Below are 16,261 nucleotides of genomic sequence, written 5' to 3'. Positions count from 1 at the left end.
TGAAAAGAATAAAGAAAAAGAGGTGCCCAGACCCCACCCTAAGGTAACGAGCAATCAGTGAGGGTGGTCTACCAACAGTAAATCATATGGTAGATGTCCTTTAAATATTAAGTATTATCTCTTGCTGTGTGAGTTACCTTGGCACTTGGGGTGAGAATAGACCCCCGTATTACCACTGATGCTGGTAACACCATGTCCAATCTGTTACTATGGGATAGATTGATTGTTGGTCATGAAGCTGTGAGCACTGAAGTTAAAAGGGGACTTTTCTCCATCTCCACATATTAGATATAACGGATCTCTCACATCCGTTATGAGGCTGCAATCAATGCCTATGACATTTTAGGAATCTGACAAAGATGAGATCCAGAGATGAAGGAATTGGGCTATTGTTCAGATATGCGAGGTATTCAGCCAGTTACATCCGGGCACTGCCCACACTCTCTACGTCTGTAAAGAATGATGGACCACGACGGGATCAGCTGCATCACAGAAAATACTTAAAAACATCTTATTTAATACTCCTCATTCTTCAAAGTAATAAAAAAACAAAAACTACAAAACACTGCACAATCTCCAGATGGGGAAATCTCTCACAATCCGGTGTCACCCTGGATGTCCACCTCTGCCCTGGGGCAGCGAGGGCCAGTCCTGTAGTATGTGCGGGGTCATTCCTTCAGGTAGAAGTGCATTTTGTCATGTATTGTCTTGCGGTCGGGGTTCAGTCTCTTGAGAATCTGGGCGAGCACATTGACAGTCTGCTCACTGCTTAGACCCGTCTTCTTGGTTTGGAACTTTTTCAGCAAGTCCTTGGTGGTCATGGGTTTGCGGGTCAGATATCTTCTAACAGCGTCTTCTGTCAACTGGATGTCCCTGTGAGAAAGACGGATGACATGTGGGAAGGATCTAGAGGCGGCTTATGTGCATCTCATAGTGATGCCTCGCTGCAGTGCAATTATCACATGTGATACAAGGGCCACTTACCCGCTGCTGGGTGTAGACTTTCCAGACTGGGGCTGTGGGGTTGATTTTCCCGATGTATTTTGAGGTCCAGAATCCATTTTCAGGCGTTTTGCAGCTGGAGTGTGATTGGCAGCGCCACGTTTACCTGGGAAGACCATAATACCAGTTACTGATATGAGCACAGCTGGAAAGGACTGGCATACAGAAGACCACGGGCCATTATACTAGCAGTGCACCTTGCTCCAGTTTATTAGCTGCGGCCCGGAGAGTGCTAGACGTGTTCCCCGAATCAGGAGAGGGGGTGCCAGGTCTGCTGTTGGCACGTGAGCTGTTGTTAGAGCCTCCTTTCTTATCCTTCTTTGGAGGAGTCTTCTTTTTCTGCAGAGACAAATACAAGTCAAGTCTCCATTAAAAATACTTCTCTGGGATAATATAAAGTATTTTTTAGTTGAATTGAGCCCCCCATCCAAAGATAATTATCAAAAGTTGTAGGAATAAGACCATAAAATATCTGGAGAATCCGTTATTCCTCATTACCTGCATGAATAGCGCAGAGGAGGCCTCTCCGTCTATATCACTGTCCTCCGACGTCTCAGACTCATCGCTGCTGTCTATAGGGAAAAGCACAGAACAATTACCTTCTATCCAGTGTCAGCTTTTTGGGTTGTCATGACCCACAGGTAGCATGTGGGGGGGCGAAGGATTCTCCGGTTCAGGCTTTATATGGAGAGTTGCTCTCACCTCTCTTCTTCTTCCGCTCCTGAGGTGTGGGCGTTTTCTTCTCTTCCTCCTCCTCTTCTTCTACCTTCTCCTCTTCGCTCTCCTCACTGCTCTCGCTTCCCTCATCAATGCCTACAGGGCACAGACACATGAAGTGTATATAGAACTTCATGGTGGAGACCACAGGGGATACAGTGATAGATTTTGCACCAGCTCAGACTCATGTGGCAAAGAGATCATAAAGAGCGCAGTATTCCTATAGCAATTATATTCTCAAATATCCCCCCACCTACTGAGCGGCACGTGGGCACCAGCATTACCAGAGAAACTAGTGCAATTACATTATATCATCTCTCACCTTTTGGAACATCCTCCTCCTTCACAACCTTTGGTTTCCCCGGAAGTTCCTCATCTGAGCTACAAGGAGAAGACAGAGGGATGAGCGGTGGTATTATGGGGTCTGCCAGCATCTCCTGCAGCCAGGTAGCTCCATTACCTGCTCTCATCAGACATATAATCCACCTCCTGCCCCTCATAGTCTCCATCGTCACTGTCCTCGAAGGCCTCATCCTCAGAGCGAGACTTCTTCTTTTTCTTCTTGCCCTGCGTTTTCTTCTGTGCTTTAGGCCGACGCTCTCCTTAAAGAGAAGCACAACAGAAATGGATGAAAGCTGCTGCTGCCCCATTTATCACAGCGTCTGCTGGGGATGGAGGAGAACTTACTGACACACCGCAGAGGTCCTAGCGACGCTGCATGTATTACAGGTGTTACCCATACTACCACAATGATACCACTCCTAGTACTTGGATTAAGCAGTGTGATAAGATAACAGGACTCCCCCTCTAGGATATCCCCTCATTCATCCCACCTACTCACCATCTTCTCCACTCTCCTCGCTCTCCGTCGTGCTCATCTCAAGGTCATCCTCGAGGTCGTGAATTTTCAGGTCATTCTTCTTCTTCTTCTTGCTCTTGCCCCCCTTGTCCTGCTTGCTGCCACCTTCCTCATCCTCTTCATCTAGTCCCTGGTCCTTCAGACGTCGCTGCTGCATGATGCTGAAGTGATTGAGGATTTTGTTTCGCCTGAATGGATACAAGAGGAGCGTCTGTCACATTTATATTGATCAAAAAAACCCTTAGGCCTCGTGAACCCCCGCTTCCGGCCCTTCTGTTTTCGGTTGGGGAGCACCGCTCATACCATGGATGTCAAAAATAAATGACTGCCTGGGTGACATTCTATTCCTATCCTATATTTTGCAGCGCAGGCAGTCGTGCTCCATGCCCGAAGCGCACAGCCAAAATAAATAGTATGAGATCCTTCTCTACAGCCTAAAATGGCTGATAACAGGGGACAACAGAATAATCCCACCAGAGGTGTACACCCACCTGTCCCATTCTTGCTCGGCCTCCTCAGCGGTCAGGGTGCGGTGCTTGGCCAAGGGAGTGAAGTTGTACCAGTTGGACACTGGAAATGCCTCGAACGCACCATCCGGGCACTGGGTGAAGATGAAGTAGGAGGCGTTCTCTGTCACTCCTCCCTTCTTCACACCTTTATACCTGTAAGAGAAGACATGTGGATACATACATGGTCCGGGCCTTCAGCTTTCCTGGCCAGGGTTCACGTTTCCATCACTCACTTGCGCCCGGCTTTGCCATTAACCCTTAGCACCCAGGGCTGGTCTTCAATCTTGAACTCTTTCAGGATAATCCCGTACTTCCTCCTTCTGGACTCTTCTCTCTGCTTGCGATTAAACTCACTCCCGGCTCCGGAGTCTGGCATGTCTTCTTCCTGATACATTTTCTTGGCGCTCAGATCACGCTCCATACGAGCCTGGCAGAAAATAAGTTCTTTTACGATAGAGCCTGTAGGCTGGCACAGAGCTGGGTAACCCCAATGATCCTCATATCCGGTCACCATTCAGCTAAAACATGCATATCAGAGGACGTCTGCCATACAGCTGTCCTACAGATTACCTGATAAATCACTGATTTCGTAGGACATCACACACACCCCCAATGCCATCTGAATGGCAGCTGCATCCGTATTAAAGTTGGTCTTTAACCCCAGTGTCATGCAGCTGCTAGAGCCAGAGTAAGGGGCTATAGAAGTGATGGCGAACCTTTTAGAGCCGGAGTGCCCAAACTTCAACCAAAAGCCACTTATTTATTGCAAAGTGCCAGCACAGCAATTTATTTCTCCTAGTTCTTTGACAACTTTCAATCCTTCAGCCTCCCAAGGACACCAACGCAGTTGAAAAGAGGAGGGCAAATTCATCTATCATTGTAGGAAGATTCTGCAGGAAGATTCGTTGAGTCCTGTCTGGTGAACTTCATGCTGGGGTGATGGCCTGGGTGCCCACAGAGAGGACTCCGAGTGCCGCCTCTGGCACCAGTGCCATAGGTTCACCACCACTGGGCTATAGGATAGCCCTGGCTACAGTCTGCAAGGACCCCCCTCATTGATAACATGCCACTAAACACTCAGATCCACAGGAACCAAAACCAAGCACATCCACCTCCTATGAAAACAAAGCCCTCAAGGGTTAAAAAGTGGTCCCGTACCCGAAGTATGATCATAGCCACCATAGACCAGTTTGTGGTCCATCTTTCTCAAACTACTGTATTGTAGCTGGCATTGACATGTGAGACAGCTGGGTGAGCACCGGAGTGATAATACAGCGCCATGTACCTTGCCTTGTATAAGTTAGCAGTGCAGCGCGTGTACATGAGCAATGACACTATGTAGCAGTCGTCTCCCCTCATATCCTAGTCCAGAGGTTGTATCTAGAGACTAACTGCTCACAGAAAGCAGCAAAGCTCCTGCTCCTTAGCCCTGATAACAACGCAAGCTGCAGTCTGTCTAGGTAAAGCTAGACGGATTCATCAGAGGCGCAGGTCACATCACCATTAGGTCTTCAATTATTCTGAGACAAAAACAGGAGCGACAGAACAGGGGCGAGTATTTCCATTATACCTTCCTTCCGTAGTGTCGATGGAACCTGTTGTGTCTTCTCCCTCACCTGGTTTTGGTTCAAAATAACTGAAGGCAGTGTGAACTGGGCCCGATATACAAAGTAGGTGTGTGAGAAGTACTTTGCTATATTACAAGTCTCTTCTAGTCACTACTGATCTGCAAAGCTCCTCGTTACCTGGTTCCACGTAGAGAAGTCAACTTTATCCGCTGCATTAAACGCCATAAGATTATATCTTTTACTGGGATTCCTGCAACATACGAGAGAGAGGAATAACACATGAGAGAGGGGCTTGCACTATGGAGGGGTCCGGGAATGTACCAGCACCCGGCCATCCATGGATGTCACCAAGAGGCAGTACAGACCCCTTGCTGGTTATGTATAATATTATCACATAAAATGTTGCTGCCACCTAGTGGACAAGGTCAGGACTGCACCCAAGGACCATTAGCTGGTGGGGTCCTACAATGTGCAGTAATCTGTCCCTATTGTATGAATCTCCGTCACTCACCTGGGAACGCGTACAACATATTCGGTGACTGATGATCCACTGGCAGACTGGCTGCTGCCCCCCTGTAACATAATGTCAGGAATATGGTCACCACATAGGAGAAGAGCAATAAAAAGCATGCGGGCACCAGGTGGGCACTTACCAGAGACGCCATGGCTGCACGGAGGACACACACCTGAAAGATAAATCATCAACAGTGAGGAACATGGGGGGCGAGCAGGACACAAGATGTATATAACAGGAGGCAGCAGGGAGATCTGCCCTCATGTGACAGTGATCTGTGTATACTATAATATACACTCACCGGCCACTTTATTAGGTACACCTGTCCAACTGCTCGTTAACACTTAATTTCTAATCAGCCAATCACATGGCGGCAACTCAGTGCATTTAGGCATGTAGACATGGTCAAGACAATCTCCTGCAGTTCACACCGAGCATCAGTATGGGGAAGAAAGGTGATTTGTGGCCTTTGAACGTGGCATGGTTGTTAGTGCCAGAAGGGCTGGTCTGAGTATTTCAGAAACTGCTGATCTACTGGGATTTTCATGCACAACCATCTCTAGGGTTTACAGAGAATGGTCCGAAAAAGAAAAAACATCCAGTGAGCGGCAGTTCTGTGGGCGGAAATGCCTTGTTGATGCCAGAGGTCAGAGGAGAATGGGCAGACTGGTTCGAGCTGATAGAAAGGCAACAGCGACTCAAATCGCCACCCGTTACAACCAAGGTAGGCAGAAGAGCATCTCTGAACGCACAGTACGTCCAACTTTGAGGCAGATGGGCTACAGCAGCAGAAGACCACACCGGGTGCCACTCCTTTCAGCTAAGAACAGGAAACTGAGGCTACAATTTGCACAAGCTCATCGAAATTGGACAGTAGAAGATTGGAAAACGTTGCCTGGTCTGATGAGTCTCGATTTCTGCTGCGACATTCGGATGGTAGGGTCAGAATTTGGCGTCAACAACATGAAAGCATGGATCCATCCTGCCTTGTATCAGCGGCTCAGGCTGGTGGTGGTGGTGTCATGGATCCATCCTGCCTTGTATCAGCGGCTCAGGCTGGTGGTGGTGGTGTCATGGATCCATCCTGCCTTGTATCAGCGGCTCAGGCTGGTGGTGGTGGTGTCATGGATCCCTCCTGCCTTGTATCAGCGGTTCAGGCTGGTGGTGGTGGTGTCATGGTGTGGGGAATATTTTCTTGGCACTCTTTGGGCCCCTTGGTACAACGCCACAGCCTACCTGAGTATTGTTGCTGACCATGTCCATCCCTTTATGAGCACAATGTACCCTGTAACATCTGATGGCTACTTTCAGCAGGATAATGCGCCATGACATAAAGCTGGAATCATCTCAGACTGGTTTCTTGAACATGACAATGAGGTCACTGGACACAAATGGCCTCCACAGTCACCAGATCTCAATCCAATAGAGCATCTTTGGGATGTGGTGGAACGGGAGATTCGCATCATGGATGTGCAGCCGACAAATCTGCGGCAACTGTGTGATGCCATCATGTCACTATGGAGCAAAATCTCTGAGGAGCTTCCAGCACCTTGTTGTATCTATGCCACGAAGAATTGAGGCAGTTCTGAAGGCAAAAGGGGGTCCAACCCGTTACTAGCACGGTGTACCTAATCAAGTGGCCGGTGAGTGTATATGCCCAGGAAAAATCCTACAAGAGGTTTAAGCTGATCTGATTGTGTGATTCTACTTCTCTTTCCCCAAAGGGGTTTTCCCAGAAAATTTTAAATCTTCTTAGCATCAGTGGAAATCTCAGAGATCTGACCCCCAACTTATCATAATGGGATCATAGATACAATATGGAGGGTATACAGGAAACTACGGTGGGGGGGCAGCGTATACAGGAGAGTACGGGGGAGGGGGCAGCGGCTTAGCGTATACAGCAGGAGAGTACGGGGGGCGGGGGGGGGGCAGCGTATACAGGAGAGTACGCGGGGGGCAGCGTATACAGGAGAGTGCGGGGGGGGCAGCGTATACAGGAGAGTGCGGGGGGGGGCAGCGTATACAGGAGAGTGCGGGGGGGGGCAGCGTATACAGGAGAGTGCGGGGGGGGGCAGCGTATACAGGAGAGTGCGGGGGGGCAGCGTATACAGGAGAGTGCGCGGGGGGGCAGCGTATACAGGAGAGTGCGGGGGGGGCAGCGTATACAGGAGAGTGCGGGGGGGGGGGGGGGCAGCGTATACAGGAGAGTACGCGGGGGCAGAGGTCGCACTAACATTTTTCCAGAAGGGTAAAAATACTCCTCTCACCATTTTTGAGGAGTATTTTTACCCGAGGAGGAGTATGAAGATTTCGTTAATGCGCAGCGCACACTCGACACTACACTCACAGCGCGGCACACACTACACTCACAGCGCAGCGCACACTACACAGCACACACTACACTACACTACACTACACAGCACACACTACACTACACAGCACACACTACACAGCACACACTACACTACACAGCACACACTACACTACACAGCACACACTACACTCACACAGCACACACAGCACAATACACACTACACTACACTCACACAGCACACACTACACTACACAGCACACACAGCACAAACTACACTCACACAGCACACACAGCACAAACTACACTCACACAGCACAAACTACACTCACACAGCACAAACTACACTCACACAGCACAAACTACACTCACACAGCACAAACTACACTCACACAGCACAAACTACACTCACACAGCACAAACTACACTCACACAGCACAAACTACACTCACACAGCACAAACTACACTCACACAGCACAAACTACACTCACACAGCACAAACTACACTCACACAGCACACACAGCACAATACACACTACACTACACTCACACAGCACACACAGCACACACAGCACAAACTACACTCACACAGCACACACAGCACAAACTACACTCACACAGCACAAACTACACTCACACAGCACAAACTACACTCACACAGCACAAACTACACTCACACAGCACAAACTACACTCACACAGCACAAACTACACTCACACAGCACACACTACACTCACACAGCACACACTACACTCACACAGCACACACTACACTCACACAGCACACACTACACTACACAGCACACACTACACTACACAGCACACACTACACTACACAGCACACACTACACTACACAGCACACACTACACTACACAGCACACACTACACTACACAGCACACACTACACTACACAGCACACACTACACTACACAGCACACACTACACTACACAGCACACACTACACTACACAGCACACACTACACTACACAGCACACACTACACTACACAGCACACACTACACTACACAGCACACACTACACTACACAGCACACACTACACTCACACAGCACACACTACACTCACACAGCACACACAGCACAAACTACACTCACACAGCACACACTACACTCACACAGCACACACTACACTCACACAGCACACACTACACTCACACAGCACACACTACACTCACACAGCACACACTACACTCACACAGCACACACTACACTCACACAGCACACACAGCACAAACTACACTCACACAGCACACACTACACTCACACAGCACACACTACACTACACAGCACACACTACACTACACAGCACACACTACACTACACAGCACACACTACACTACACAGCACACACTACACTAACACAGCACACACTACACTCACACAGCACACACAGCACAAACAGCACAATACACACTACACTACACTCACACAGCACACACTACACTCACACAGCACACTCACACAGCACACTCACACAGCACACACTACACTCACACAGCACACACTACACAATACACAATACACAATACACACTACACTCACACAGCACAGCACAGCACACACTACACTCACACAGCACACACTACACTCACACAGCACACACTACACTCACACAGCACACACAGCACAATACACACTACACTCACACAGCACACAGCACACACTACACTCACACAGCACACAGCACACACTACACTCACACAGCACACAGCACACTCACACAGCACACTCACACAGCACACACTACACTACACTCACACAGCACACACTACACTCACACAGCACACACTACACTCACACAGCACACACTACACTCACACAGCACACACAGCACAATACACACTACACTACACTCACACAGCACAATACACACTACACTACACTCACACAGCACACACTACACTCACACAGCACACACTACACTCACACAGCACACACTACACTCACACAGCACACACTACACAATACACTACACTACACACTACACTCACACAGCACACACTACACAATACACTACACTACACACTACACTACACAGCACAATACACACTACACTACACTCACACAGCACACACTACACAATACACTACACTACACTCACAAAGCACACACTACACAATACACTACACTACACTCACAAAGCACACACAGCACAATACACACTACACTACACTCACACAGCACACACTACACAATACTCTACACTACACTCACACAGCACACACTACACTACACACTACACTCACACTACACACTACAATCACACAGAACACTGCACACACTACAATCACACAGCACACACTACACTCACACAGCACACACTACACTCACACAGCACACACTACACTCACACAGCACACACTACACTCACACAGCACACACTACACTCACACAGCACACACTACACTCACACAGCACACACTACACTCACACAGCACACACTACACTCACACAGCACACACTACACTCACACAGCACACACTACACAATACACTACACTCACACAGCACACACTACACTACACAGCACAATACACACTACACTACACTCACACAGCACACACTACACAATACTCACAAAGCACACACAGCACAATACACACTACACTACACTCACACAGCACACACTACACAATACTCTACACTACACTCACACAGCACACACTACACTACACTCACACTACACACACTACAATCACACAGAACACTGCACACACTACAATCACACAGAACACTGCACACACTCACCCGGCCTTAAGTCCCGTCGGGATCACGTAAATGCAGGCAGCTGCGGGCAGGTAGGGAGATGCAGCAGGACAGGGAGCAGCAGCCCCGCTGTCCACAGGTCTCGCGGGGGCTTGCGCTCTTGCTCCGGAGCGCTGGTGACACAGATCACTGTGTCACGTGCCACGCTGAGCGGCCCGGCGCGCGCTGTGATCGCGCTACAGACATTTACCTGTTTTGCAGCGCGCGCCGGGCCGCTCAGCCTGCGCGCTACAGGGAATAGTTGGCAAGCGTAACTCTACGCATGGCAATTATTTCGGGGGGTAATGGCGCCTCATCACACGTCTATGACGCGGGGGGGGCAGCGTATACAGGAGAGTGCGCGGGGGGGCAGCGTATACAGGAGAATACAGGGGGTGGGGGGGCAGCGTATACAGGAGAATACAGGGGGTGGGGGGGCAGCGTATACAGGGGGTGGGGGGGCAGCGTATACAGGGGGTGGGGGGGGGCAGCGTATACAGGGGGTGGGGGGGCAGCGTATACAGGGGGTGGGGGGGGGCAGCGTATACAGGAGAATACAGGGGGTGGGGGGGGCAGCGTATACAGGAGAATACAGGGGGTGGGGGGGGCAGCGTATACAGGAGAATACAGGGGGTGGGGGGGGGGCAGCGTATACAGGAGAATACAGGGGGTGGGGGGGGGGCAGCGTATACAGGAGAATACAGGGGGTGGGGGGGGGCAGCGTATACAGGAGAATACAGGGGGTGGGGGGGGCAGCGTATACAGGAGAATACAGGGGGTGGGGGGGGCAGCGTATACAGGAGAATACAGGGGGTGGGGGGGGCAGCGTATACAGGAGAATACAGGGGGTGGGGGGGGCAGCGTATACAGGAGAATACAGGGGGTGGGGGGGCAGCGTATACAGGAGAATACAGGGGGTGGGGGGGCAGCGTATACAGGAGAATACAGGGGGTGGGGGGGCAGCGTATACAGGAGAATACAGGGGGTGGGGGGGCAGCGTATACAGGAGAATACAGGGGGTGGGGGGGCAGCGTATACAGGAGAATACAGGGGGTGGGGGGGCAGCGTATACAGGAGAATACAGGGGGTGGGGGGGCAGCGTATACAGGAGAATACAGGGGGTGGGGGGGCAGCGTATACAGGAGAATACAGGGGGTGGGGGGGCAGCGTATACAGGAGAATACAGGGGGTGGGGGGGCAGCGTATACAGGAGAATACAGGGGGTGGGGGGGCAGCGTATACAGGAGAATACAGGGGGTGGGGGGGCAGCGTATACAGGAGAATACAGGGGGTGGGGGGGCAGCGTATACAGGAGAATACAGGGGGTGGGGGGGCAGCGTATACAGGAGAATACAGGGGGTGGGGGGGCAGCGTATACAGGAGAATACAGGGGGTGGGGGGGCAGCGTATACAGGAGAATACAGGGGGTGGGGGGGCAGCGTATACAGGAGAATACAGGGGGTGGGGGGGCAGCGTATACAGGAGAATACAGGGGGTGGGGGGGCAGCGTATACAGGAGAATACAGGGGGTGGGGGGGCAGCGTATACAGGAGAATACAGGGGGTGGGGGGGCAGCGTATACAGGAGAATACAGGGGGTGGGGGGGCAGCGTATACAGGAGAATACAGGGGGTGGGGGGGCAGCGTATACAGGAGAATACAGGGGGTGGGGGGGCAGCGTATACAGGAGAATACAGGGGGTGGGGGGGCAGCGTATACAGGAGAATACAGGGGGTGGGGGGGCAGCGTATACAGGAGAATACAGGGGGTGGGGGGCAGCGTATACAGGAGAATACAGGGGGTGGGGGGGCAGCGTATACAGGAGAATACAGGGGGTGGGGGGCAGCGTATACAGGAGAATACAGGGGGTGGGGGCAGTGTATACAGGAGAATACAGGGGGTGGGGGGCAGCGTATACAGGAGAATACAGGGGGTGGGGAGCAGCGTATACAGGAGAATACAGGGGGTGGGGGGCAGCGTATACAGGAGAATACAGGGGGTGGGGGGCAGCGTATACAGGAGAATACAGGGGGTGGGGGGCAGCGTATACAGGAGAATACAGGGGGTGGGGGGCAGCGTATACAGGAGAATACAGGGGGTGGGGAGCAGTGTATACAGGAGAATACAGGGGGTGGGGGGCAGCGTATACAGGAGAATACAGGGGGTGGGGGGCAGCGTATACAGGAGAATACAGGGGGTGGGGGGCAGCGTATACAGGAGAATACAGGAGGTGGGGGCAGCGTATATAGGAGAATACAGGGGGTGGGGGCAGCGTATACAGGAGAATACAGGGGGTGGGGGCAGCGTATACAGGAGAATACAGGGGGTGGGGGGCAGCGTATACAGGAGAATACAGGGGGTGGGGGGCAGCGTATACAGGAGAATACAGGGGGTGGGGGGGGTAGCGTATACAGGGGGTGATGTATCATACATGCTGGGGGTCGCGGGTGTCTGGGGTCACACATTGTTATCAGCTTCTCACCTGCTCTGTGCTTCTGCTTCCCGGAATCCGGTTCTATTCCGTCTACTTCCGGGTTACATCCCGATATAAGACCCTGGTTGGGGCGGAAGTCACTCTGGCGCCATCTTTGTTGTGGCACAGGTGTCAGGAGCGGACATGTTTGTTGTGGGCGTCTTGCCTGCGCTCCTCATGTATGGTGGTTGTGACTAAATCCCATGACTCAGTTAAGGGATTTAGCTGGCTCTGTATGAGATGTCTATTTCCCATGACTGGGAAGTACACATGCGCCCCCTAGTGGTGAGATACTGAATAGTTCTAGTATTTATGCGCCCCCTAGTGGTGAGGTGCTGGATAGTTCTAGTATTTATGTGCCCCCTAGTGGTGAGGTGCTGGATAGTTCTAGTATTTATGTGCCCCCTAGTGGTGAGGTGCTGGATAGTTCTAGTATTTATGTGCCCCTAGTGGTGAGGTGCTGGATAGTTCTAGTATTTATGCGCCCCCTAGTGGTGAGGTGCTGGATAGTTCTAGTATTTATGTGCCCCCTAGTGGTGAGGTGCTGGATAGTTCTGGTATTTATGTGCCCCCTAGTGGTGAGGTGCTGGATAGTTCTAGTATTTATGTGCCCCCTAGTGGTGAGGTGCTGGATAGTTCTAGTATTTATGTGCCCCTAGTGGTGAGGTGCTGGATAGTTCTAGTATTTATGCGCCCCCTAGTGGTGAGGTGCTGGATAGTTCTAGTATTTATGTGCCCCCTAGTGGTGAGGTGCTGGATAGTTCTAGTATTTATGTGCCCCCTAGTGGTGAGGTGCTGGATAGTTCTAGTATTTATGTGCCCCCTAGTGGTGAGGTGCTGGATAGTTCTAGTATTTATGTGCCCCCTAGTGGTGAGGTGCTGGATAGTTCTAGTATTTATGCGCCCCCTAGTGGTGAGGTGCTGGATAGTTCTAGTATTTATGTGCCCCCTAGTGGTGAGGTGCTGGATAGTTCTAGTATTTATGTGCTCCCTAGTGGTGAGGTGCTGGATAGTTCTAGTATTTATGCGTCCCCTAGTGGTGAGGTGCTGGATAGTTCTAGTATTTATGTGCCCCCTAGTGGTGAGGTGCTGGATAGTTCTAGTAATTATGTGCCCCCTAGTGGTGAGGTGCTGGATAGTTATAGTATTTATGCTCCCCCTAGTGGTGAGGTGCTGGATAGTTCTAGTATTTATGTGCCCCCTAGTGGTGAGGTGCTGGATAGTTCTAGTATTTATGCGCCCCCTAGTGGTGAGGTGCTGGATAGTTCTAGTATTTATGTGCCCCCTAGTGGTGAGGTGCTGGATAGTTCTAGTATTTATGTGCCCCCTAGTGATGAGGTGCAGGATACTTCTAGTATTTATGTGCCCCCTAGTGGTGAGGTGCTGGATAGTTCTAGTATTTATGTGCCCCTAGTGGTGAGGTGCTGGATAGTTCTAGTATTTATGCGCCCCTAGTGGTGAGGTGCTGGATAGTTCTAGTATTTATGCGCCCCCTAGTGGTGAGGTGCTGGATAGTTCTGGTATTTATGTGCCCCCTAGTGGTGAGGTGCTGGATAGTTCTAGTATTTATGTGCCCCCTAGTGGTGAGGTGCTGGATAGTTCTGGTATTTATGTGCCCCCTAGTGGTGAGGTGCTGGATAGTTCTAGTATTTATGTGCCCCTAGTGGTGAGGTGCTGGATAGTTCTAGTATTTATGTGCCCCCTAGTGGTGAGGTGCTGGATAGTTCTAGTATTTATGCGCCCCCTAGTGGTGAGGTGCTGGATAGTTCTAGTATTTATGTGCCCCTAGTGGTGAGGTGCTGGATAGTTCTAGTATTTATGTGCCCCCTAGTGGTGAGGTGCTGGATAGTTCTAGTATTTATGTGCCCCCTAGTGGTGAGGTGCTGGATAGTTCTAGTATTTATGTGCTCCCTAGTGGTGAGGTGCTGGATAGTTCTAGTATTTATGCGCCCCCTAGTGGTGAGGTGCTGGATAGTTCTAATATTTATGTGCCCCCTAGTGGTGAGGTGCTGGATAGTTCTGGTATTTATGTGCCCCCTAGTGGTGAGGTGCTGGATAGTTCTAGTATTTATGCGCCCCCTAGTGGTGAGGTGCTGGATAGTTCTGGTATTTATGTGCCCCCTAGTGGTGAGGTGCTGGATAGTTCTAGTATTTATGTGCCCCCCTAGTGGTGAGGTGCTGGATAGTTCTAGTATTTATGCGCCCCCTAGTGGTGAGGTGCTGGATAGTTCTAGTATTTATGTGCCCCCTAGTGGTGAGGTGCTGGATAGTTCTAGTATTTATGTGCCCCCTAGTGGTGAGGTGCTGGATAGTTCTGGTATTTATGTGCCCCCTAGTGGTGAGGTGCTGGATAGTTCTAGTATTTATGTGCCCCCTAGTGGTAAGGTGCTGGATAGTTCTAGTATTTATGTGCCCCCTAGTGGTGAGGTGCTGGATAGTTCTAGTATTTATGTGCCCCCTAGTGGTGAGGTGCTGGATAGTTCTAGTATTTATGCGCCCCCTAGTGGTGAGGTGCTGGATAGTTCTAGTATTTATGTGCCCCCTAGTGGTGAGGTGCTGGATAGTTATAGTATTTATGCGCCCCCTAGTGGTGAGGTGCTGGATAGTTATAGTATTTATGTGCCCCTAGTGGTGAGGTGCTGGATAGTTCTAGTATTTATGCGCCCCCTAGTGGTGAGGTGCTGGATAGTTCTAGTATTTATGTGCCCCCTAGTGGTGAGGTGCTGGATAGTTATAGTATTTATGCGCCCCCTAGTGGTGAGGTGCTGGATAGTTATAGTTTTTATGTGCCCCCTAGTGGTGAGGTGCTGGATAGTTCTAGTATTTATGTGCCCCCTAGTGGTGAGGTGCTGGATAGTTCTAGTATTTATGTGCCCCCTAGTGGTGAGGTGCTGGATAGTTATAGTATTTATGCGCCCCCTAGTGGTGAGGTGCTGGATAGTTATAGTATTTATGTGCCCCCTAGTGGTGAGGTCCTGGATAGTTCTAGTATTTATGCGCCCCCTAGTGGTGAGGTGCTGGATAGTTCTAGTATTTATGCGCCCCCTAGTGCTGAGGTGCTGGATAGTTATAGTATTTATGCGCCCCCTAGTGGTGAGGTGCTGGATAGTTCTAGTATTTATGCGCCCCCTAGTGGTGAGGTGCTGGATAGTTCTAGTATTTATGCGCCCCCTAGTGCTGAGGTGCTGGATAGTTATAGTATTTATGCGCCCCCTAGTGGTGAGGTGCAGGATAGTTATAGTATTTATGCGCCCCCTAGTGGTGAGGTGCTGGATAGTTCTAGTAATTATGCGCCCCCTAGTGGTGAGGTGCTGGATAGTTCTAGTATTTATGCGCCCCCTAGTGGTGAGGTGCTGGATAGTTCTAGTATTTATGTGCCCCCTAGTGGTGAGGTGCTGGATAGTTCTAGTAATTATGTGCCCCCTAGTGGTGAGGTGCTGGATAGTTCTAGTAATTATGTGCCCCCTAGTGGTGAGGTGCTGGATAGTTCTAGTAATTATGTGCCCCCTAGTGGTGAGGTGCTGGATAGTTCTAGTAATTATGTGCC

The 16,261-nt window shown here is 50.6% G+C and overlaps 1 protein-coding gene across 2 annotated transcripts; it reads right to left on the bottom strand.

Annotated features, from left to right (window-relative positions):
• Window positions 1–497: 497 nt before the first annotated feature.
• On the bottom strand, window positions 498–12,812 carry GTF2F1 (general transcription factor IIF subunit 1). 2 transcript variants are annotated; one of them, XM_072149715.1, is made up of 14 exons: window positions 12,724–12,812; window positions 5,309–5,341; window positions 5,167–5,228; window positions 4,833–4,905; window positions 3,321–3,514; window positions 3,070–3,240; window positions 2,561–2,766; window positions 2,180–2,321; window positions 2,042–2,100; window positions 1,705–1,815; window positions 1,501–1,574; window positions 1,200–1,341; window positions 985–1,108; window positions 498–873 (listed from the first exon to the last, which is right to left on the bottom strand). In XM_072149715.1, exons 2-14 carry the CDS (start codon window positions 5,318–5,320, stop codon window positions 669–671), a joined length of 1,575 nt encoding a protein of 524 aa, XP_072005816.1. In that variant the 5' UTR covers window positions 5,321–5,341; window positions 12,724–12,812; the 3' UTR covers window positions 498–668. The 2 variants fall into 2 exon arrangements, with proteins under 2 accessions (XP_072005816.1, XP_072005817.1); XM_072149716.1 differs by lacking the exon at window positions 12,724–12,812 and adding an exon at window positions 10,246–10,309.
• Window positions 12,813–16,261: the final 3,449 nt, after the last annotated feature.

Source organism: Engystomops pustulosus, chromosome 4, assembly GCF_040894005.1.
Source record: "Engystomops pustulosus chromosome 4, aEngPut4.maternal, whole genome shotgun sequence".
Taxonomy (NCBI): Eukaryota; Metazoa; Chordata; class Amphibia; order Anura; family Leptodactylidae; genus Engystomops; species Engystomops pustulosus.
Note: the sequence above shows the minus strand (reverse complement) of the source record. Positions and strands in the feature narration are given on the sequence as shown.